We start from the raw sequence: 27,201 nt of genomic DNA, 5'->3' as shown, positions 1-27,201 counted from the left end.
GCACAGAGGAATACACACTGAAATTTCAAATATATATATATTTACAGAATATTTATTAATATATATATCAATAAATATTCTGTAGATATTTAATGATTCTTGGTGACGCATACATAATGATACAGTTGTGCAGATTTATATGATGACATAATGAAGAAGAGCTTGTAGATGTGATGGTTGATTTCAAGATGTTATTTTATTCTTGATAACTAATTCTTAGGACGTACATTCTTGTTCACACATCATTATGGATGCGATGAACACCCGACAGTTTAATATCACTATATATATTTTACATAACAGATTATCTCTTGAAACACTGGATGAAGTAGAGAAATAAGCAAAACATGTCAGCATAACAAGAAGGCAGAAAAGTTAACAGGGTATTTCAGAAAAAAAAGGTAGAGCTGATTTTTTTGCTAAAATATTAAACACAGATTGGACAAGAAATATGTACAATGCTACTCTTACATAATGGCATGATGTATATTGATTTTTAGATGATACACTGTAAATACCAAGAAGGGGATGTGCAAGCAAGCCTCCACTTTGTATTTATGCATAGTTTTTCTTTTAATCGTCATCAAATCAGCCAACTCTTGAAAGGACTCCACAGCCAGTTTTTCTCCCTCTTCTGTGTCTGGAGTTTAGGCATGAAGGACAGGCTCTTGCTCTTGTTCCTTCCCTGCCACCATGCTGTTGTGTGTAGCTCTTCTACTGCTGCCTTGGGAACGGCATTTCGTCAACAACATACATGTCGATAAGCTGGAGAAATGTAAGATGTTTGGAAACTATTTATTTGTATTGAAAGGCTGATTCTAGAATCCACACTTATGAGCGTAAGAAAAGAATGAGATGTAACTTCGCCATTATTTTTTGAATCCGTGGACCTCGTGCTTGCGATTACAAGCCTCTTCTGACATTTCACAAAAACTTAACCTAGTGTTCATTTCAATTAGTACTTGTCAGACTATGTTTCTCGTTCTGCTTTCTCAAGACCATTTATTTTGTGCAGATTGAATTAGACTGACTTGATCCGGTGTGTTCCACAGCAGTGTATATGGATTTCGTCATGTCAGATGAAAAAACCATGTTCAGTAGATCAGGCATATTTTATGTGTGTTCTAAATATTTAATCAAGAAGTAAAATAAACGTTTGATTTACGTGTGAAATTTTGATATGATTATTTCAGCATCTGGCTTCTGATTCTGGGTGAGTTCCTAATTAAATGTTTCTTTCCTTAGGTCACACATCTCATCTCTTATTCATATGTATCAATGGGTTTAGCGAACACAACGTAATCTTAATTGATGATTTAAGAATTTAAATGCCTTACTTTTGACGGCTTACCACTTATTACAATACTTGCAACCTCATTTTAGTGGACATAGCCAAATTAAAAGGACTAATGCTAAATTATAGTTTCCTTTCATATTTTATATCTCACCTATATACATACAATACAAATGAAATTCTAAACCAATAATTATGTGCTATAAACTGAAATAACTAGTGGTTATATTTAATAATTAAAAACCATTTAAACTCAATATTTATTCAACTCAGAGTAAGAAACTGAAATTTTTTTTTTTTTTTTTTAAATAGATTAAATTATTGCGCCAAAAATAAACATGGTCAACACTGATATTCAGTTAACAATTATATCAAAATTCTATCGAATCAACATGTGCAAAACACAAATAAATTAAGGTAAATTAATCAAATATAATAATTATTTAATAATATAACTTATATAATACAATTTATTATTAGAAAATATAATTCATTATTGGGAAAGGTATTTATATATTATCTCCATGGAAAAGAAATTTAATTAAAGCTATGAATTATTAGAACAAATTTTAGTAAGGGTTTTAAACAGCCTTCCAAGTCAGTAAATTACTGATTTATTAATTAGCAGCTTTAGTGCAAGTTTTTGGCTTTTTAAATTACTCATAATTATTTTTACTTATACATAGTACGTATATATATACAAGGTCCGGCTATTAATTTCCAGGACTAACATAACAGTAGGAGAACGAAAAGTCGGAAGATGGCGCTAATGATTGCATATTGAAGAGCGTTTTCAGCGCATGTGCAGTGCAATTGGCGCCATTCTGAAGTAAGTCTCGTGGAAAGGCCCGTTAAAACGTAGCTCTTAAATTCCTATTGTAGAAGTGAAAATGGAGCAAAGAATTAACATTAAATTTTGCTTCAAATTGGGCAAGACAGCTGAGGAAACCTACTAAATGTTAAAACGCATTTACGGCGAGGAAGAATTATCCCGCTCAAAACCTTCTGAATGGTTTAAACGCTTTCAGGAAGGGAGCGAAAGCGTCGAAGATGATCCACACACAGGTTGGCTGCAGTCCATACACATGCCAAAACCAATTGAAAAAGTTTGCGATATGGTGAAATGTGATCGTCGATTGACTATTCGTTTACTCGCCAATGAATTCAACATGGACAAAGAGACAGTTTGTCGAATTTTGACACAAGACCTAGGCAAACGCAAGATTTGTTCCAGATTCATTCCTCACCATTTAAGGGACGAACAAAAGCAATTGAGACTGGATGCAGGTGGCACACTTATCGACAATGCTGATGCTTACCCTGCGTTCCTGGATAGGATAGTCATGGGAGACAAGTCTTGGTGTTGTCAATATGACCCTGAAAACAAGCGTCAAAGCTCCGAATGGCAGTCTCCAAATTCACCAAGGCAGAAAAAATTTCGATTTGAAAAGTCCAAAATCAAGATCATGTTAATCGCTTTCTTCGATTACAATGGACTCATTCATCATGAACTTCTTCCTCCTAACATGACTATCAATGAACAATTCTACATAGAAGTTCTTGACCGACTTTGAAAACGAATTGGTACAGTGAGGCCTCATTTTTAACAAAATGGGAACTGGCTGCTGCTACATGACAATGCCCGCCCACACTTTGTGTTGCCTGTGAGGCAATTCTTAGCTCATCATGGTGTCGTTGAAATGCAGCATCCACCATACTCTCCAGACCTAGCACCCGCAGACTTTTTCCTGTTTTCTAAGCTGAAAAATTCGCTGAAAGGAACAAGATTTCAGGATGTCGAAGCCATCAAGAAAATTGTAACGTCACTATTACAGAGCATTACAAAAGAGAACTTTAAAAAATCTTTCTGAAATTTGTACAGCCGAGCACAGACGTGCATTACGGCTGATGGGGATTACTTTGAATCATATTAAAGGGCTATGTGTTTAACCTTTTTTTCTTGTGAGTTATTCTATGAGTCCTGAAAATTAATAGCCGAACCTTCTATATATACATTTATATTTTAAAGGTAATAATCTTCCTATATTTTAAAACAACAGTAATTTAATCATTAAAATTCTAATTTAATTTACTCATGAGTATCCAAAAAATGAAAAACTTGTTTTGAAATGTAATTTTAGCTTCATTATTAAAATTTAAATGCAGAAAATTCTAAGAATGACAGCAATTTAGAGGCAAATTTTAAAAATTCAAGATTTTAAATAAGCATTTCATGAAAAGTATAAATAAAAACAAATCAGAATTTTAATACATTTTTTTAATACTTACAGCACAGTTGTAAGTCAGCAATGAATCTTGAAAAGATAAATATTTAATTACCTTTTCATTTTATCAGTATTATTTTTAATTAGGATTTTATTTCATGTGTTGATGAATTTAAATATATATATTTATATATATATTTAAATACATATATATATATATATATATACATACATACATACATACATATATATATATATATATTGCAATTAAATACTATTGGCTTGGAAACTAAGTAATTGCGGATTTCACTCATAGATGGCTTCAGTTGAATTTTTAGGGTTGCAGACGTAGTACAAATGTAAAACACATTTTGTTATTTGATAGTTGGCAATTCAGCTGTCAATCCGTAAAAAAAGCTTTTTGATCGGTTGCGTAGTTTTCGTTTGGCGTTCCTTGAAAAATGGAAAATCAAAAGGAACATTTTCGTCATATTTTGCATTTTTATTTCCGCAAAGGGAAAAACGCATCACAAGCTCATAAAAAGTTATGTGCTGTTTATGGTGATGAAGCCTTAAAAGAATGGCAGTGTCAAAATTGGTTTGCCAAATTTCGTTCTGGTGATTTTTCACTCAAAGATGAAAAACGCTCTGGTCGTCCAGTTGAAGTTGATGACGACCTAATCAAAGCAATAATCGATTCGGATCGTCACAGTACAACACGTGAGATTGCAGAGAAGCTTCATGTATCACATACATGCATTGAAAATCGCTTAAAACAACTTGGCTATGTTCAAAAACTCGATACATGGGTTCCTCACGAACTGAAAGGAATGCATTTAACGCAATGCATTAACAGCTGTGATTTGCTAAAGAAACGTAATAAAAATGATCCATTTTTTAAAACGACTGATAACTGGCGATGATAAATGGGTTGTTTACAACAATATCAAGTGGAAAAGATCGTGGAGCAGGCCAGGTAAACCAACTCATACAACATCAAAAGCTGATATTCATCAAAAGAAAGTTTTGTTATCAGTTTGGTGGGATTACAAAGGAATTGTCAACTTTGAACTCTTACCACCCAACCGAACGATCAATTCTGATGTCTACATTGAACAACTAACGAAATTAAACGATGCAGTTGAAGAAAAGCGGCCCGAATTGACAAAGCAAAAAGGTGTTGTATTCCATCATGACAATGCAAGGCCACACACATCTTTGGTCACTCGGCAAAAACTATTGGAGCTTGGTTGGGATGTTTTGCCACATCCACCATATAGTCCTGACCTTGCACCATCTGATTACTTTTTGTTTCGATCTTTACAAAACTCCTTGAATGGTAAAAATTTCAATAATGATGATGATGTCAAATCGTACCTGATTTAGTTTTTTGCTAATAAAAACCAGAGGTTTTATGAACGTGGGATTATGATGCTGCCTGAAAGATGACAAAAGGTCATTGATCAAAATGGACAATACATTACAGAATAAAGTTATTTAGTTCCAAGGAAAAATTGTCTTTGATTTTCTAAAAAAAATCCTTAATTACTTAGTTGCCAACCCAATAGTTTACCCTTCCACAAAAAAGCTGCCTTTTTTGAAAAAAAAAAATTCTTTTTAAAAGCTTAATAAACCCTTAGTTTAAATTACGTATGTACGCAGAGGCATTTTTAAAGCATGTTAAAATTTTCATAAAAATAACACAATTGTCAGGAGGGAAACAGTATTTTCACAATAAGTACATGCCAATGATTAATCACTGACATGAATTGAAGTGCAGAGCCAATAGTCTTCAATTGTTTTTAAAAACTTTTTGTACAACTGCAGTTCAGTGCATAGCTGCAATAGCTACTCATATTCCATTTTTATACCAAAGTAAATTTCTATGTAACACTTGAGGATCCTTAAGAATTTGTAGAACTTACCTGAAAATGAAACAGAGTCTGTCAACTATTCCAAGAAATACAGAACAATACGTTCTTTCACCTCAAAATGCATGCACAAAAAATGCATTTATTCGCAGTGCAATGTCCTCACAAGTTAGAAAAGTATTAGAATGCAAAAAAGAAATTGCTTTGAAGAAAGCCACAAAACATATACAACAAGTCGCACACACTTATCCGATAGGACACTTAACCGACATCAGTTATAACCGAAACGACATTTAACCGAAACAACATTTAGCCGACATGGACACTTAGCCGATAGGACATTTAGCCGACATGGACACTTAGCCGACAGGACATTTAACCGACATGTACAATTAGCCGACAAGGACACTTAGCTGACAAGGACAATTAGTCGACAGAACATTTAGCCGACACGGACAGTTAGCTGACAGGGCATTTAGCTGACACAGACAGTTAGCAGACAGGACTTTTAGCAGACAGGAAATTTGGCCGACACAGAGAGTTAGACGTCAAGACATTTAGCTATGGGACACTTAACTGTCAATACATTTAGTCTACAGTGCAATAAGCTGACACGTACCCAATAATTATTCAAATTTACTATCAAATACAAAATTTCTTGACTTCTCCATAAGTTCAATATTTAAGTTATTTTTTTTCAATATCTGTAAAATCCATTATTCGATTCTTAAAAATCTCATATGTGCTTTTAATTATTGTGTTAATTTAGCATTGTTTGATATGTATCGTGCTGTTTGGTGTATATTGGCCAAATTGAAAAAGCGCTGAAATTTCTCGTCAGGGAATATGAATTAAATTTCAAAAGGAAAAAAGAATTTTTTTAGCTAAGTACGACGGTCGCTTAATTACATTTTAATATAGGATCTTCAAAAATTATCCGTAATCCTTCTTCATTTAATCAACTGGTTTCTTTTGAACACTTTCACATGATTACTAATTTCCCTTGTTTAATTGTTCCTTGATAATAATTTTCCAATCTCGCTCTTTCAAATGCTTTCAAATTTCTAATATCTTTACGTTTCATTAATATTTTACTCATCACATCATGTTACATTCTTTCCCTTATAAAATCGTTTGGCTCCTCTCACTAATGAAATTTATTTTCCTTGTACTATGAAGCGACACAGTCGCAGTTCAAGGTATCCAAGCATTGCCTTATCCTGTATATAGCAAGTGAAACTGATTAAATATAGCAAGTGAAAAAGATTACTGAGCATAACTTTTTCTGTGCTAGCATTAAGTTCAGGAGATTTGAATGCGAAGCATTCAGATACCACTTTAGCAAAATAGGAGGTGATGAGCAATTATATTCGTAGGGAGCAATTATAGTTATTTATCAAATAGTGTTTAGGCATAACTTGGTTGTAGGAATATCGTGCCAGAATCCGCAATGAGGTGGGATCATTCATTTCTTGTTGCGAAGCGCAGTTACTCGAGACATCGTAGGCTAGACTTAACTAGCTGCTGTCCTCAGCGTAGTAGGAGTAGACCGTTCTGAAAAATCTGAATAATGCAATAAAAATTATTGTTATTCTTGAATTATATTTTATACAGAAACATATGGTGGTGAGGGTTAGTTTAGCAAATATATTTTATTGTGTTATTAGAAACAATTACAAAAAGTGAATCTGTAAACAAGCAAAGGTATAAATTATTTGTGACTATAATCTGCAGTTCATGTTACCATTCTTGAAATAAAAATATTGTGACACTTTTTTAACACGCCTGTCACTTAAAATACTTAATTAGGTTAATGTTTATTGCCCTAAACTAGTGCATAATGTTTAATTTAGAAGTAAAATATTTTTTAAGGTTTTGTTTTATTCATAGCTGAAGCTGCAGAAGGAAGGGCCACAAAGTAGGGCGGAGCAAAGCGACACATCGTAAAAAGTCACCGTAATGTAGTGCCATCTAACGATGCTAGATTTAACTATATCTGTCATGTAAATAGATAATATTATTTACTATGTTTTGAAAGTCACAATGTATAATTGGCAATATGTTATATTAATGTTTTTCTTATAAAATATAAATTTTCTCAATATCTGATAAAAATGTATAAATTTTCATTTCATTTTTCATTCATTTTATTTTTTTTTCCTCATTCATTCCTTCTCTTTCTCGTTTTTGGTTTAGCGGCCACCTAACAGAAGTAAGTTTGGTTTATATAATTACGGCAAAGCCAGAGGGCTATTTGCCTAAGGGGAGGGATGCCTTCGTGGAGGACTTTATAAGGAAAACTACCTTGTATACATTTTACACATGGGAAAAACCACGAAAACAGCCTGTCTGTTAGCGGGATTCAAATTTGGACCGAACTGCCAGTGTTCAGTGACTTTACCGCTCGGCAGCTTCTTGAGTCTAACAGAAATAGAGTAACCGTTTTACTTAATATATAACCAGTTTCTTCCAATGAAAATTGTCTTTTCAGGCTAGAACTTTATTAATACATTCATGTCGGCTTAGTGTCCTGTTGACTAAATGTCTTGACAGTTAACTGTCCTGCAGCTAAATGCCCGGACGGCAAATTCTGTGTATCGGCTAAATGTCATGCCGGTTAAGTGTCCTGTCGGCTAAGTGTCCATGTCGGCTTACTGTCCGTGTTGGCTAACTGTCCGTGTCGGCTAAATGACCTGTCGGCTAAGTGTCCTTGTCGGCTAAATGTCCTGTCGTCTAAGTGTCCGTGTCAGCTAAGTGTCCGTGTAGGCTAAATGTCCTGTTGGCTAACTGGTGTCGGTTAAGTGGTTGTCGGCTAAGTGTCACGGACCCGTTGTTATTATCATGCACTAAAACCAGCATATGCTCCTCAGCAACTCCAGTTTTGTGAGTGGCTGTTCCCTGAGATGAATGGCATGGACATGGTTAATTTCTTTATTTCTGATGAACACTGGTTTCACCTGTATGGTTATGTCAACTTACAGAATCACAGGTTCCGGTCAGTGGAGGATCCGCATACCTTCCACCCAACACCATATGATCAGAAGGTTGGGGTTTGTTGTGCAATGTCTGCACACCACATTATTAGTACCATCTTCTTTCATCAGACACTGAATTCAGAGCATTACATTTCCAACATTTTTAATCAATTTGTAGCAGCATTAACTGAGAAGGAAAAGGCCTACAGTTACTTCTAACAGGATGAAGCAACTGTCCATACAGACGACCGCAACTTGGATCACATTTACACAATCATCATGTCTGACAGAGCTGTTAGCAGAGGTCAGTCTGGTCTTGGTCTTAGCTGGCCACCCAGGTCACCTCACCTATCAGTGTGCAATTACTTTTTGTACAGAAATCCTCAAGTCTAAGGTATATCACAACTACTTTCATAGTCTTCTTGAACTGCAACAGACCATTTCAGATGAGATTGCAGTAATTCCTGCGACCCAGCTTCGATCTGCCTTCAGCAATTTGCTGACCAGGGCCCAAAAGATGAATGGTGGTCAGTTTCCACATCTGCTATAGTCAGTTAACTACTATATTTCCTTTCCTTTGCTGTGTTCCTTTGTAACCTGGAATTAAGTTCTACATGCTACATTTATTTCTCTCACCCTGTATAAACAGATGCCTAATGCATAAAATGAAACAGTTGAATTTAATGTTTATCTTTTTCCAAAATTTAATTCCTTTAAATATAATTTTTAGCACTAAACAATATTCTGATAAGTTATAATAGGTTATAAAAAATATTACAAATAATAATTTATATCCTAACATATGTCACTCGAAATAGAATTGGAAAACTCATTCAAATCAGTCATCATATCTAAATCAGAAAATGTCCAAATATATTTGGAAAATTAGTATTTATTTAACTGAATGGACACTTAGCCGACGTTGACACTTAGCAGACACAGACACTTAGTCGACAGAACGTTTAACCGACACGGACACTCAGCCGACAGGACATTTAGCCGACACAGACACTTAACCGACAGGTCATTTACCCGACACGGACACTTGACCGACAGGTCATTTAGCCGAACACGGATAGTTAGCCGACAAGGATGCGTGGCTGACAGGACATTTACCCGACACGGACAGTTAGCCGACAGGACATTTAGCCGACATGGAGAGTTAGCCGTCAGGACATTTAGCTACGGGACACTTAACTGTCAAGACATTTAGTCAACACTAAGCCGACAGTGAAGTTTAGCTGACACTTACCCAATAATTATTCAAACTTACTATGGATTACAAAATTTCTCGACTTCTCCATAAATTCAATACTTAAGTTATTTTTTTCACTATCAGTAAAATTCAGTTTTCGATTCTTAAAGATCTCATATGTCCTTTTAATTATTGTGTTAATTTAGCATTGCTTGATATGTATCGTGCTGTTTTGTGTACATTGGCCAAATTGAAAAAGCGCTGAAATTTCTCGTTAGGGAATATGAACTAAATTTCGAAAGGAAAAAATAATTTTTTTAGCTAAGTACAGAGGTCACTTAATAACATTTTAATTTGATCTTCAAAAATGATCCGTAAAGCTTCTTCATTTAATCAACTGAGTTCTTTTGAACACTTTCACATCATTAATAATTTTTCTTGTGTACTTAATGATATTAATTTTCCAATCTTGCTCTTCCTAATGCTTTCAAATTTCTACGTTTCATTACTATTTTACTCATCACATCATGTTACATTCTTTTCCTTACAATATCGTTTGGCTCCTCCCACTAATGAAATTTCCTTTCCCTGTAATGAAAAATCTGAATAATGCAATAAAAATTACTGTTATCTTCGAATTCAATTGAGCTTATTATTTTTTTGCAGACTTAGAGCAATTTTATAAAAGTAAGCTTGAACTTTCGATTATGTCAAATAGAATTTCCGATATATATCTACTAATATGTAAAGGATCTACAAAGCGAAAGTATGTTTCGAAGTCCATTAAACAAAAAGTGGAGTTGCTGCAAAAAATGGATAAAGGCATATCCTTTGCTTCTCTAACCATTCCGAAATCTGTTTATCAATTTCACGCTGCTCTGCGGGAGCGGGGGGGGGGGGGACGCCGCAACGCACAATGAACTGGAAATTGATCTGTCAGCACTATCCTTATCTTCAGGGCAAATGTTTTTATTTTATCCGGCTTATAATGCCTTATTAAATGTAGTATTTCATCTCGATGTACTCCGTCTTTGATATGATTTAAATCAAATTCCTCGTCATTTTAAATATCACGTTAAATATATTGTCGGCTAACTGTCTGTGTCGGCTAAATGTCCTGTCGGCTAAGTGTCCATGTCGGCTATGTGTCCGTGTCGGTTAAAAGTCCTGTTGGCTGAATGTCCTGTCGGCTAATTGGTGTCGGTTAAGTATCCCGTTGGCTAAGTGTCACGGACCCATATACAACAGCTTTGATAGTGTAACAAGCTAACCTAGGTCAAATTCAGCCAAAAGCAACTACGAATGGGAGACAAAATTATTGTTGATTGGAATAATCATCTATTGGAGATATACGCCTTTAAAAGGGGAAAAAAAAAAATGAGAAAACTGGCAGCAGAGATTTCACTGTGGAGGTCGATGAAAGCATAGTCACAAAACTTCAAAACAAAGCTGGAATAATACTCCCCTAACAATGGATACTGGGATATCTGTTATAAAACACAAAGACATAAACATAAAACATTTCTTCTTGTGCTCCCTGATCACAATGCTGGTAGTAATGAATAAAATAAAATTAAAAAAATTAAAAAAAAAAAAAAAAACATTAAAAATGGACTGACAATTTTTTCGGACAATTCAAAGGAGTATAAGATTGAAGAAATGAAATAATCTGGTTATATTCATTATTAAATATATGCCACAAATACAATTTCATTGATCCTGAAACTAACATGCTCACACAGAATATAAAATGCATCTGGGAAAGTGCAAAATGGCAAAATAAAAAATATCGAGAAACATCTTGCCTTTTCTGCCCAAAACAAAACTTGGTTCATATTCATATATAGCATGCAGTTAATATGAATGTTTAGGCCATATACATGTGTTGTTATATAAAAATTTCTTCATTCCAAAAACTAAGTCCATGCATACATATAGTGGAATATATATATCCCACTATCACTGTTGAAATGCTATTTTCTGAACTGTAGCAATAAATGTTAATACAAACAAAACAAAAGTTTTAAACCTTTTAGAAGTAGAAAATTTCACTGTAGCATAATACTTTCCAAGAAATATATGCTGTTTCAAATGGCTAGACACTTACGATTTAATGCATTCTTCAAAAATGGCCAAAACTCATAAACCATGTTGCAGTCTCACTGCCAAAAATATTACCCAACGTGCACCACATCAGGCAATTGAATTATATCTATGAAAAAGAGAAAGCTCCATCCTAATTTTAATGGAAAACAGCCCAAAAAATGGATTTGAGGTTTACTCTACCACCAAGCATCTAAAAAGGGCTGTTGGTTCAACAGTATTTTAAGTGCCCCAACATAGCAAAGGTACTATATAAATTTTGTCTCAGGGATTCATACCCACAGCATTGCAGCTGGCTACCATTATGGCTGCTGCATGAAATAAACATAATTGCTGCTCTTGCAGGAAATAATGGTTTTATCCCCCTGACTGCTTATTCCATGATTTTCACAGGCAATATGAAAGTAACACAATTAGCTTAGTCCATGATTTTTCACAGGTGTGCACCTTTTCCCTTCATTTAAAAATGTATCCATTTTTCTGGGTTTAATTGTCGATAAGGCATTTACTATAATATTTAAACAGAATCATGTTTTGATCAACAAATGGTATTGTCACCTAAAATTTCATATTTATATATGGAGTTACATGGTATATGTGATATACCTGGAAGACTAGTTTAACTCTTAGCACTTTAAGATTGACAGCTTGTCATTTTGCAAGCCACATACTTCATAATCCTATAATAAAAATGCCTCATGTGCTGTTTGTTCCTAAAAACTACAACTGCCAAGAAAATTAGCCAAGAAAAAAAAATTTAATTCAAAGAATATAAAATATGACTTTGGGTTGGAGCCTTGCTTTGAAATTTACCACACTAAACTTAATTTCTCGTGTAATTTTTGAAATATAAAATACATTTATTAATATACATAGTTTACATTTGCATTTGTATTTTAATGGGTTTTAGAAAATTATTATTCTATAAAGTAAATCAAAATTTAATCAGGGTTAATTTTCAGAATTTTTGTCCTCATATGATTACTCTTAAAAATGGTTTTTATAAAAGCCCGTCCTTGTATACAAAACCTACTTTTAAAAAAAATCTTGTTTACAAAAATGTGCTACATATTTTAACACTCGAATGCAAGCAGATTTAAATTTGTAATAAAAAAAAAATTCAAGTCTTGAAGCGATTTTGATTTAAAAAAATCTAGCAGCCATAGAGTTATTGAAACTTTTATAACAACTTGTGACTAAGGAATCAGAGAAAGAAGAAAATCAAGTGTCTGTTTATCTGCATATATATATACAGTCAAAAGTCTTTAATCCGGACTTGTCAGGCGATTCCGGATTATCGGTTTTTCTGGATTATAGATCATCAATTTAAATCTGGTAAAATGGCATGCAGAAATTATAAAATTAAAAATTTATGAAATAAAGAGCAATTATGATCTAAAGGGTATCAAAATTTACAAGAAAAAAAGCTTAATATTTTTTTGTTTACTTTATTAAACATTTCTTTCAACGTGCGCATGCATAAAGCATACATTACGCATAGTCGAAATTAGAAAATTGCAACCAGAAAACTATTTGATGTGTATTCGTGATATTTAAAATGACGAGGAATTTGATTTAAATCATATCAAAGACGGAGTACATCGAGATGAAATACTACATTTAATAAGGCATTATAAGCCGGATAAAATAAAAACATCTGCCCTGAAGATAAGGATAGTGCTGACAGATCAACTTCCAGTTCATTGCGCGCCGCGACGTCCCCCCCCCCCCGGCAGAGCAGCGTGAAATTGATAAACAGATTTCGAAATGGTTAGAGAAACAAAGGATATGCCTTTATCCATTTTTCGCAGCAATTTCACTTTTTGTTTGATGGACATCGAAACATGCTTTCGCTTTGTAGATCCTTTGGCAGCTCCAGAATCGGAAATTCTTTTTGACATAATCGAAAGTTCAAGCTTACTTTTATAAAATTGCTCTAACAGTCTGCAAAAAAAATAATAAGCTCGACTGAAATCAAAGATTAAGGAACAACGCAATCTACAACATTAACTGAAATAGATAATTAGATAATTTTAGCTTAGCTTATACCGTTCATTATACATTAAACGCACATGCGTAAAGGTACTATGCGCATGCATAAACACACATGTGCATGCATAAAGGTATTATGCGTTTACGCATGCGCAGAATGTTTGTAGCTTTGAGTTCCTGATTATGGACGTCCGGATTAAAGACTTTTGACTGTACAACAATTTAAAAGTTAATGCATGTAGATAGTAATAGTCATTGAAAGCCATTAAATATTTCTTTTACTGTTGACATATGCAGGTAAAATAGCGCAAAAAGCATACCTGTTCCTGAAGAACTTCATCAATGCCTTATCAACAGCTTATATATTTTTAAATTAACATCATCACCTTATAGATTTTAGAAAAACATTTGAAGCAGCAAGCATTAGAAAATCAGCAGCACTGAGGGAATGTGACGTGTTAAAGATGAAAGCCTGATTCAGAATAATCTGACTTTGGTTTAGCATTATTTTGATTGATTAATTTTAAGTTTCTGAAATTTTTATTGGCTGAAATGTTAAGTATGTGCCTCCATAAATAGCACTGTGTAAGAATCATAGGATATAGATAAATTTTGAAATGATACAGTTCATGATTTATTATAAGAATATTACTATTTTTTTGGATAAAAAGCAATTACAAAGTTAAATTGCAAAATTAAGCAACTACTATAAATTAAAGTTATTGTTTCATCTCGCATATTTTTTATCCTACATATACATACATTTATTTATGTACATACTAATAGGTAACACAAGTACTTTCACGACATTCTAATTTTTAAAAATATAGTTGTTACCATAATGTGAAAATGGAAAAAAACTTTAAATGACAAATGGGTAACATACTTGTTGACTCCATGCTTTTTCTTGATTATACGTCACATCAGCTAATTTACAAGGTATTGCTTGAATATTAAGTTTACTAAATTTGTTCAGAAGTTTCCGGAGAAACTTGTGGTGAATAACTTCAGTGTTCCCAAAATCTACATATCTTACTTTTACCTTTGCTCCACCAGGTAAACCTATCACTTGAGCACGATACCACTGATGGTCTAAACTAAACTGAGCAGCACATATCATACCTATCAAAAACACAGATACATGATTAAAAGAACAATTGTGTACTGAAAGGACATATTATCAATTTACAAATAGAAAGGAAGCTAATAACAATAATATCAAAATTTATTATTAAAAGATACATTACTTCTATAAAGATTGATACACAGACAGAAAACTGAAGGTTACTGTTATAGTATATAAGCATTCAACATTTTTATAACTATCTTTCAAAGGGGAGGATTTATAACTCTTCTGAAATAAACACCTAAAGTTAATATCGAATTTAAAAAAGAGTTAACTTCTTAGAATCTGTACATAGCATTCTGACTAAATGCAACAATTTTAAAATATAGTTACTGCTATATTACACAGTTTGAGCAGAATTTCCCAGAATTGATTTAATTAATTTAATTAATAGAACCAGCAATTTCATACTTGTTTTGGAAATGTGCAATTATAAACATTAAATGGAATTCTACAATTTGAAAGCAGATATTACTATAAAAATATTTTGAAAAAAAGGGGTATTTATATTTACTAGCAGATGTGTCTGCTAAAGACCTTATATTTTCTCCCTCCCTTCTGCATGCTTTCGTGGTATAATGGTATCACACTCTGTGTGTATTCAAGAAGTCCAGCTTCGAGTCCCGGTGAGGGCATTGCTAATTTTTCAGGTACTCCTGCTTTAAAATAATCTAATGACTCTTCAGTGGTGCCCGAACTAAAGGGTGGTGGATGAAGGATTTGGCAATTGGGTCCCCTAATCCCTAGTTGCCCTTTAAAGGGGGAGTATATAAGGTATTTTCTCCCTTCTTTCTGCATGCCTTCATGAGCACACTCAGCACATATTCAAGAGGTCCAGGTTTGAATCCCAGGAACAGCACTGCACATTTTTCATGTTTCCAGCATAAAAAAAAAACCTAATGACTTTTACAATCTTCCAATACTAAATGTATTAAATCGTGACATAGAAACTGCATTATAACTTGTAAACAAATACTCCAGATGCACTGCAATTTGTACTGATATAAATGATTTTAAGTCAAATCATATTCAAGCATTTTTTTAAACATGTTATTTCAAATTAAATGAATCATTCTTAATTATTATTTTATTGCTTTTATAGAAAGCATTTTTTCTTAATTTTATTTTTCTAATATACAACCTGAGAAAATATAATAAATATAATCTCTGTGACAATAATTTTCTCCTATTGTCCCTACAGAATTTTTATTATAAATCTAAATAATTCTAACTACAAAACTAGCAACAAATATATATGTTAAATCACTTTTAATATTTTTAATTTATATTTATACTAAGTATTCAAAAATAAGCATTGCCATAAATTTAAGAAGCATAAATATTATTATTATTTTTTTATTTAAAACTTCAAATACAGCCATGCAAGGCATGAACAAATTACAATGAAACCTTCTAGATTATTAAAGAATAGAAGAGAGATTCTGAAGATACTAGCTGATATATACTGCAGGCTATATGCAAATGCTCCAACTGATGTAAGTTATGTTATGTGAAAAAAATTTCTGCCCTCAATATATATCATATTAGTAGAGTCCTAATCATACAAAACAATCAGTGTAATACTGCTCCATACTCAAAAGTTTAAGACCAAAATTTCTGACAAAATGTCTTAGAATAAAGTTAATAATACCTTATATACATTTTACATACATGAAATAAGGAAGACACACTCAATTACTGAAAATTTTATTCTGTGAATGGGATTCTCTGAGAATGGAGTTTCTTACAGTTTTAGATTCCAAAATAAAAAATAAATAAATAAGTAAATATATTTTTGAATGCGCAATGCTTTATAATTTTTTAAAAATTTTAAAAGTTAAAGAATCAGCCATAGATTGATCAATTTATTCTAATAAGTAGAAATTTAAAAATGTTTGCATCCAAAACACAATTTAAGAAATCATGCCTATTTTAAAATATGCATTAAAGTTGGTTAGAAAATGCACGTTTAAAGACACTTCACACTAAAATACCTTGATATTATAACATGCACATTTTTAATCCCTGAAGTCTTAAAACAATTTAAACAGCAGTAACAAAAATAATTTCATTAGATTTTTAACGTATAAGACACTTACCAATACGAGGAGCAAAAATTCCAAATAAAATAGGATTCAATTGATTATTATAAACTTCATTCATTTCAAAAATTAATGATGATAAATAAGATGCTGTAGACATCTAAAATTTATAAAAGAACAAATGACTATTAAAATTTAAAAAACAATAATTTTCAGCAAAATACCTTAAATTGAATGTTTACAAAGTTTAATAAGCATATTTCCTAAACATGTTTTACCTGTTGAACATAAAAATGTGAAGGACTTTCTACATGACTGATAATTGCAGAGATATTCACATTCGCACGTAGAGGTTCTGGGGGCATGTATTGAGGTTCCACATGCTGTTTACCTGAAAAACGAAGCAAAAAATTACAGCAAAGTTAGAATGTTGAAATTTACGAAGCTTCTTTATGCAAAATTTTCAAAATGTGGTTTCACAATACGTAAATAATAAAGTTTAAATAACATATCCAGAGCTTTTCCGTCTTATTACAGAAACATAAAACTTTGCATTTAATAATAATAATAATAATAATAAAAACTGATTAAAATCTCAAGTTTTAATACAGCTATTACATAACAGCAAATTTTCCAGATGTCATTGAATTTTTATTTTTATATTTCTAAGTTCTTAAGCTTTTACCACATCAAATAATGCATACCTCTATGTAAAGCAATATTTACATCAGCGATTCTCAAACATTTTGACTCATAAAGCCATTTTCAGAATTAACTGCTCTAATAGAGTCTCCTTAGGCTTATCCCATGTCTTACAAGTTAATGATGTTAAAGAAAAGTATTACAGGGATAGAAAAAGATACAGACAGTAAAGGAATTTAAAGAAAGAAGATACCTAAATAGTTGTGTAACATCCATCAAAGGAAATTATATTTTAAATTTTTAAAAATTACCAAAATATCTTAATTTATTCTCAATGTGATATTGACAAAGTAAAGGTTCTTTCAAAGGTTGATAAATCAAACTAATATGTGTCAGAACAGATAATTTACACTATTGCTGACAGCATTTAAGGTCATTTTAAATTTGGTTCAAGTAAGTTAATCATTACATGCAGTTCAATTAAAATTTATATTCATTCATTACTTGTTAAATGAAATTTTTTAACGCTTTACAGATGACAATTACCATTTAATTTTACTGTTCTGAAATTATAATGTGCTCTAAGCCAAAATTAAAACATAACAATATGCAAAAGCTTTAATGAGAAACCCATGGTTGCTTTTTTGTGCAGTTTTATTTTAGGTTTACCACTGACAATCACAGATAAATGGCTTGTTCTGCATTGACACAGATTCTGTATGTTGTTTTGGTACTTTTATATGCTGATCTTGATTTATTAGGATTTACAGTTGAGAAAGGTAGCAGCATTAATTTTACTTTCTCAGACAAGATCTGCATTCCTCCTGTATGCAGCCAAAACTGTGGCAGATATTAGTTTGATACAAAATTCTTAGTTTGTGGTGAGATGTCAAATCTCTGAGGACCTTGTATTCCATTAAATTGGACAGTTTTTTGTTTGCAATAAACACTCAATTATTTTGATTTCATCTGACTACCAAAGTTCAAATGAGTCTTTCAAAGTTTTGAGATGTGCCTGAATATTTTTCCATATTCATTCATGAATCCTGATGCTAGACATGATGACATTAAGTCTTTATTCTGAATGTTTGGTTCCCTTTAAAAAAAAAAAAAAAAAAAAAAAAAAAAAAAAAAAAAAAAAAACCCTTAAGATTTTTTTGGAGGGGGAAGGTTTATTTTATTACTGAATTAACAAGCTACACCTTTGCATCTGGGATTTAAGCATTATTTGACCCTTAAAGCAAATAGTTTGTATTGGTATGGTTAATCATATTTTGTCTAATGATTTTTGGCATTTGAAAGAGAGAGACTTGCTTTATAACACTGTGTTGTGAAATATGTAAAAAAATATCATTATTATTGTGTACAAAGTGTCTGAAATGGAACTATCCCACTACCAGATTAGAACCATCATTTATATGCAGCTCTGTTGCAAAAAGTCAGTTACAGAATGTCACCAAATCATGCGCACAGCTTTAGGCACTAATGCTGTATCATATGACATTATAAAGTTTAAGTACCAAAAGTTAAACAAGGACTATGACATTCAAGAACAGAGTGCTGTGGTCTGCTAACTGATGGTGATGAGCTCCACCTGCAAGAACTTGTGGAAGTTTTGCAAGATCAGTATGCAACCACTCAAAGCTTGCTGAAGAGTTAGACATTAGTGCCATGTTCATTAGTCAGACAATGCATCGCATAAACTTGACATATAACTTCAATTGCTGGGTGCTGCACGAGCAGATAAGGAGAGATGTGTTCGTGCCTCCACTAATCTGTACAGATATTAACACAAGGACAAAATTCTGGACCAGATCATCACGTGATGAGAAGTGGATTTACTTCATCAACACAGGCCGAAAAGAGTTTGGTCTGCACCCAGTGAGGCCATCAGCAAAGTTGCAAAGTTCAGTTTGACTAATAAAAAAATCTGGTGCGGTTGCCATGGTATTACCCACAAAGAATAGCTGAAATGCGTAAAAACTCTTGAGGGTAAGGTGTACAGTGAGATGATAGTCCATGTTGACTCTGCTATCAGGGGAAAATGTTGAACTGAAGTTTGGTGCAAAAAGGTCATGTTCCATCAAGATAATGCAAGACCACATGTGTCTGCATTTAGCAGCTGAACTCTGTATGGACTCGAATGGGATCTTCTGCCATACCCACCATTTAGCTTGAACATCGCTCCTACAGACTTCTACCTTATTTCACACATGCAGCTAAATCTTGGTGAAAATACAGGTAGATTTGAAATCTGTAATAAAAAATACTCAATTCTTGAAACGATTTTGATTTTTAAAAAGTTGAGCAGTTAGAGGGTTCATTAAATAATGTCAGAGTCAGAGAGATCAGAGAATAAATAATGCCCGAATCAGATATTTCACTACATTAATAAATACTGATTTTAGTTAATGTAATTTCAAACATTCAACTACTAATTAATAATACGAGATGAAGAAATGCTTTTAAATAACTTAGTTTGTTAATTATTGACTGACAAATTAAATTTGAAAAAAAAAATTGCTTCTGCTTTATCAAATGGCAGCATACTAGCACTTGGAAGATAAAAATATTTTATTTCGGGTAGTGGATTTCTTTTAAATCAACATCTTTGTTGATTAAAATTCAAAGATAAATAAACAAATTTCAAACATTAAACCAATTCACTTTAGTCATGGGAAAGAAGACTTTTCTGTAGATCATGACCGCTATAAAAATCACAACTGGCTTGATGGTTAAAAGAGTTTTTACTTTGAATAAGAAGAATTATTCACAGATACATTTTTGTTTAAATTGATACCACACTTGGGATGGTAAACGCACCCCACAATTTCAATATACGCAGTTTACATTTTAGACAAGAAAGAAGGCAAAATGAGAGACGTGGTTTACTCAAGCAAGAGCAGGTGAGAAAAGCAATCCATACTAATAGCAATCATATTTATAGCCAGAAAGTCTTTGTGTTAATCCTGAGCAGGAATTGGGCTAAAGATTTCAGAGTGTACAGAAATTGCAGGGAAAGAATGACATAACATGCTACAGAGTGACGCAAAATGGTGCAAATCGTATCTTTGAAATAGGGAATCACTTAATAAAAATTTATGAATTTATAGGTCTACTGCCAATTGATTCCAATTAAGTTGTTTCATATTTTATATTTTACTTATATACATGCAGATTCTTCAATATTTAATACCATATACACTTGTGTAATGTCCACGTTCATGGAATGGCCGCAACCCAACTTTACTGATAACATTTATGTAAAAAAAAGACTGACCCGCACTCCAAAAACTACAGAATTTTTTTCTTTAAAAAAAAAAAAAATTTTTTAACATTGCCTTTTTCCCTTTAGTCAGCAACATTAGTCAATAAACATCTTTAAAGGAAGAATATGCATTTGTTTTGTCTTTGTTGGCACCAGGATTGAAAGCACAGACTTTCCTTGCATTCTAGTGCAGCTGTCATTCAGTGATAATGGATGCCAGCAATCCATACACGATAATAAATGAACAGGCAGTCCAAAGAGGTTTCACCACACCGGCTTTCAGGACGAAATACTGTTTTGTAATGAAATTAATTTCCCCTCCTTCCTCCTTGGAGCATATTTCAAGCTTTATCTTTTCATTCATAGTATCATTTGAAATTCATGGTACTTAGCAAGTAGCATGCTTGAAATGGGAAAATACAGCAGCTATACAGCGGCTTTTAAACTAAAAGTCACAGAATTTGAAGAAAATGGAAAAAGAACAGCAGCAAGAATATATAAGGTGGACGAAAAGTGTGTGCGCAGTTGGAGAAAAGAGCGTGATCAACTGGTGAAAAAGAACAAAACAAGACTTGTGTTTCGTGATTTGAAATGTAAATTTCCGAACGTAGGGAAAAAAAAGTAGTTTCATATGTGCATGATATACATGCTCAAGGGTATGCAGTAACATAATAAATGTGCTAAATAAGAGTGCTTGCTGCGGAACGAGAAGAAGACATTCCTACATCGCAATTCAAGGTGAGTGAAGGCTGGTTACGCCGAATGATGAAACGAAATGGATTTTCATACAGTGTGTCAGAACACATTTTTTTTTTTTTTTAAATAATGTGTGCAAGATATTAAAAGAGCCAATGTTTATTTAATTTGTGTAAAAGTAAATATTAAAATTGCAAGTGTTGGTTACTTTGTGCCTCTACATTGTGCTCTTGTGTGAACTAACACATGCCGAGTGTTGATAACATAAACGGGGTAATTTGTATCATATATGTGGATGGGAGAAAGTGAATTTGTAAATTTTAGGTAGCTATTAAACACAGGGTTCGTACACATTTCTGCACAAGGGAATTAAAGTACTTTTACGGACCATTAAAGAAAAAAAATTTGAGGACCTATGAGCAAATGGGAACTGAATAAATTCAATTAAAAATATGATATCTATGCCTGAACTTCACTTTTTACTACTATCCTAAAAATAAAAGAGATTCGTAAGTAGGATGCATTATTATTAAACATAGCTTAATTAACATAATTATTAATACATCTGAGAATAAAATAAATATTATGAAATTTATCAAGTAGCATTAAAATATTTTACACTTATAATAACTGGAAATATATGGAAGAAGAAAAGTAAGTCTCATTTTGTCACATACTTGCTCAGTCTAGAAGTTCAGTAAATAGTAAGTACATTTTATGTAAAGCAGCATAGGTTAAAATGAGCATTAAAATCATAATCAGCATGATTCTTAACAAAAGACTGGCTGTTGTCACCACTCCTGCTCGCCTAGAGAGAGACCTGCTGATCAGAACAAAAACCTGAAAGACCTGATGTAGACACAGTTAGTAAGTTTTGAAAGTTAGCTGAGTTCTGTCTGACGCAGTTAGTGTCATAGCTTCGTGTAGAGTTTCAGGGGTTATAACTCAGTTAAAATACTCTAAGGTTCATAGCTATTTTGCTTCTGCTAAAAACTGTTTCGTAAATTGTGCTTTACAGCATTATACCTTGCTTATTTTTCAGATTCAAAACATTGTATAATATATGGCCAAAATGGAACTTTATAATATGAAAGTGAAAAATAAAAATGTTTTATTTTAATGTTATTTCTTAAATATAATTCCAATATATTACCATTATTTTAATGAAATTTATCACTGTTAGAATGATCTAAAAATGTCGTCAAAAATTTCCAAATCTCGGAATTTAAAAAATGTTCCATAGAAACCAATCTTCAAATCGCCAAAATGTTGACGACCCATGTAATGACCACACCTGCATTTTAGTGATGTAATTTTAGTAAACAAGTTGGGACATTACATGAGTGTATACTGTAATAAAGATAGATCACTTTAATTAATGAATACTTACCTGCTATACAACTGAACACCACACAAAAATAGCTAAAAAAATCACAATATTATCATTATGAACATTTCCCATGAAGTGATTCCAAATCAACTAACAATCTGGATTTACATCAGGCTAAGTCTCAAGAAGTCTCTAGAATGGCGAATTTCCAAAAAATGGCAAAACATTGTCTGCTAGTACACTAAATTCTACTTGGTGAATGTTCTCATTTTAAGCGTAATTTCCAAATTTTGCATTTTGATTCCAATTTTTGCCTACTTTTAAATTTCATTCAATTTTTATTTATTTTATTTTCCTGAAGCAGGGAATGAGCCATAAGAAATACATGCAGAGTCCTAAGGGCTCTATGGAGCATAGATTTGAAATCATTCATTACATTATGTTTATGTTACTATATATGAATAACATAAAAATGAAAATATTAATACACTTTATGACACAGGATGACATTCAATAACTATTGTCTTCTAAATTTTTGAGTATATTGGGACCTATTCACATTTATGTTTAAAGAAATTAAAAATAAATGAATTCACCTTCTCAAAAAATTTCTAAATAATGAGAGAGAAAGATGTAGGCAAGATGAAAATAATAATATCAAAAGAAAAATGATGTCAAAATATTAAGTTCAGAAGGTTTTATTCAAAGATTAATGAAGACTACTTTATACCAAGTTTTATGAAAAACAAAATTGTTGATAAGTAAGTATTGCCAATTTAAGAAATTTAAAGTATAATAACGTATATTTAAATGTGACCACATTAAATAAAAATATAAATGCATATGTCAAATTTCCTTTCACTCCAAGAAATATACTATCTGAAATAATCAAAAAAATTCCAATTTTGCAAATTAAAATCTCTAGAATTGAGACATGTCTCACAAAGCAAAAATTTATTCCCAAATGAAAATACATTCTTCTGAATCTAGTGACAGTATAACAAAATTAGCTATCCTCATTAGTTATGTAAAGGAGTTGGTCAAATTAATAAAAAAAAAAGTTCAAGGTTTTTCAAGAAATTTAAAAAATTTGTTCAGTATGCATTTCTGATTAAACATATCACATTATCTTCACTTTTGAGCTTACCAACTTACGTGATAAGTGACCATGTGTATGGTTCCACTATATCTAGAAGCTTAACTCAAAATCCTAAAGATGCTACTAGACTGAAAAGTGAGTTATCCCTTTAGTCTGAAGCAATGACAAAGTTGTAAGATGGTTGAAATAACCTTTTTATTTAACCTTTTAAATTAATTGAAAACACTACCTATCCTATAGATAAACCTTGCTATAGATGCCACTTGCAAATATTTAAAATAGCATCAGATGAAGTTAAACTCAAATTAAGTTAATGCAGTCTACACACCAAATAGAATACTTAAGGTGGCTCAGGCAATTAATGGTGCAAATTTAACCTTTAAAAGACTGAAGAGGTCGGAAAGATTTCACTTAAGAGGAAGGGTAATCCAAATGCACTTCTACTCCCCCCTTTCAGATGCCATTGTAAAGGGAAACTATTACTATTTTGAAATCTTTCCTTTGGAGGTCGCTTTTGTTAATTTTTGGATAAGAGGCTAGGTAATAATACAAAGAAATATTTTGTCTTTTCTGTTGTGTCTTCTCACTAAACTAGGAAAACACCGGATGGTGAGATTCCGTAACTAAGTAATTGTCGAATGGTGGAATATTAACTTTTAACCCTGATATACATCTTAGCAGCAAATACCTCCTATGTATGCTTAAAATCTGTATACAGTCAAAAGTCGTTAATCCAGACCCGTCGGGACTTCAGCGATTCCGGATTATCGATTTTTCCGTATTATAGATCATCAGTTTAAATCTGGTAAGATGGCATGCAGAAATTGTAAAATTAAAAATATGAAACCGTAATTTATGAAATAAAGAACAATTATGATTTAAAGGGTATCAAAATTTACAAAAAGAAAAAAGCTTAATATTTATTTCTTTACATTATTTTCTTCGCTATCGGAAGCGAATTATAATGACGAGGAATTTGATTTAAATCATATCAAAGACGGAGTATATCGAGATGAAATACTACACTTAGTAAGGAATTATAAGCCAAATAAAATAAAAACATCTGCCCTGAAGATAAGGATAGTGCTGACAGATCAATTTCCAGTTCATTGTGCGTTGCGGCGTCCCCCCCGCTCCCGCAGAGCAGCATGAAATTGATAAACAGATTTCGGAATGGTTAGATAAACAAAGGATATGCCTTTATCCATTTTTTCCAGCAATTCCACTTTTGTTTAATGGACTTCGAAACATACTTTCACTTTGTAGATCCTTTACATATTAGTAAATATATATCGGAAATTCTATTTGACATAATCGAAAGTTCAAGCTTAATTTTATAAAATTGCTCTAACAGTCTTCAAAAAATAATAAGCCGGATCCAATTCGAAGATTAAGGAACAACGCAATCTGCAACATTAACTGAATTAGATAATTTTAGCTTAGCTTATACCGTTCGTTATACATTAAACGCTCATGCGTAAACGTATTTTTGGGCATGCGCACATGCATATTCGCAGCCGTAAAGGTCTTGCGCACATGCGTCAACTTGACGCATGTGCAGAAAGTTTGTAGCTTTGAGGTCCGGATTATAGATCATTCCGGATTATGGGTGTCCGAATTAACGACTTATGACTGTATATTCTAATCAGTTTTTATTTGTTTTCAAACTGAATTTAGAATTACATGTACTGATTAATAGTTTTAATTTATACTCAAAATTGATGTTTAACTATTTGTTTCTTGCATAAATCGGCATTTTGCATTCATTTTGTTACAAACATTGTGTAGCAGCTTATAGTATTTATATATTAAACAAAACCCCCTTGTATTTTTGTGATATTAGCTTTGTTTCGCCTTTTCATTAGTATTTTTATTTTTATTTTATTTTTTTTATTTATTGATCCTCCCATTGTATCGTATGTATTTCATCTTTCAACTGCATTATTGTTCCTTGTTCTTTCTTGCAATTTTGCGATAAAAGCTTCCCCTCCTTTAGTGTGTTGCTGCTAATATCTACCCCACTTGCTAACTGCAAAACTAAATAATACAAATACGGTGCAAAATAACTTAGTCTATCTTGACATAAATATTATTGATTACAATTTTATAAAAGTTTACGACAAGAGAAGAGAATTCACTTTTTCTACACTAAAGTTAACCAACTGGAATTCTAATATTTTCAAAAGAATCATCATTAACACAATTTTTTCGCAGCTACTTAGAATAAAAAGAATATGTAATACAACAGAACACTTTCAAGAAGAAATACTTTACTTCGTGACAATTTTGAAAAATAACCTAATCCCTCATAAAATAATTAAAAATACCTTAAAAAAAGCTGGCATTAGCCTTACCAATTTTTAGATAATGAAATTTTATACTTAAAGCCCAATGGGACGGTATAAAGTGGATGGCTGATTCAGATAATCTAATGTAAAAATGTACAGATAATTCTCGTCACTACATTTTCTTTTCTCCAAAGATTTTGGCACAATACTTTAATACTATTGTTTTAATAGTTTTGAATTACTTAGATGGCCAAAATTCTACTTTTATTAACAAATCGGGCCTTTTCATTTTTCACTGTAGCTTGATCGCCCTCTAGCTTGAAGAATTACGACTTTTATTAACAAATGACTTTTTTCCATTTTACTCTTACTTTTGTGGCCATGATGAGCAATCTTAGCTGAATTAGCCATTTTCAGATTTTGAAGCTGTTTTGTTCTTCTAACAACTTGACCGTAAGCCATTTTAAATTCTTTCCATGTCTTTTCGAGTCTCTCAACCAATCTTTAACAAGGGGAGATAAGAGTTCCCGCCATAGTACAATCTAATCGCATTGGCCGATACGGAATGGCATTGTTTCACCCGCCTACGTCACACGACGAGAGGGATGGCTTTGTAAGACACAGAGGGGATTACACCCCTTTTCAAATATGTTTCGCGATCCAGAGGTCGGCTCAGCCACAGGTCTGTTTTTTTTTTTTTTTTTTTTTGTGTTTCTTAAAATCTTTTTCTTGGTCCTAGCAAGACCCACGACATTTGTTTTCATTAGTATTTAATTTCATTTTAATTTGATTTCAGTAGCATAAAGTTTATAAAGGTTTTCTTCTTCTTTAAGCTAGCAGGACCAGCCCGTATGTTATTGTATTATTTGACTAATAGCAAACCGCTATTTGTTTCGGCAAAACGCGTAATGGTGTTAACTTAGTTTGACATTCAACTATTTTTCCCTTGAAAAGCCCGGTTAGAAGTCCAACTGGGCTAATTTAGCATTTTCTGCTTTGTAATTTTTATAATTTTTGCAATTTATGTTTTAATTATTATATTTTAATTTTGTTTT

At 32.4% G+C, this 27,201-nt stretch overlaps 1 protein-coding gene across 1 annotated transcript in view; it reads right to left on the bottom strand.

Annotated features, from left to right (window-relative positions):
• qin (tudor domain-containing protein qin) overlaps window positions 1–27,201 on the bottom strand; it is a 255,808-nt gene that overhangs the window by 116,159 nt on the left and 112,448 nt on the right. The window contains exons 21-23 of the mRNA XM_035358504.2: window positions 17,102–17,214; window positions 16,881–16,983; window positions 14,542–14,777 (exon numbers count right to left, since the gene is read on the bottom strand). Coding sequence (XP_035214395.1) covers window positions 14,542–14,777; window positions 16,881–16,983; window positions 17,102–17,214 — 452 coding nt within the window. The remainder of the gene's footprint in view (window positions 1–14,541; window positions 14,778–16,880; window positions 16,984–17,101; window positions 17,215–27,201) is intronic.

Source organism: Stegodyphus dumicola, chromosome 7, assembly GCF_044657685.1.
Source record: "Stegodyphus dumicola isolate Sdum_Otavi_A_Nest chromosome 7, ASM4465768v1".
In the NCBI taxonomy this organism is placed as follows: Eukaryota; Metazoa; Arthropoda; class Arachnida; order Araneae; family Eresidae; genus Stegodyphus; species Stegodyphus dumicola.
The sequence above is the reverse complement of the archived record's forward strand: the minus strand, read 5'-3'. Positions and strand labels throughout refer to the sequence as shown.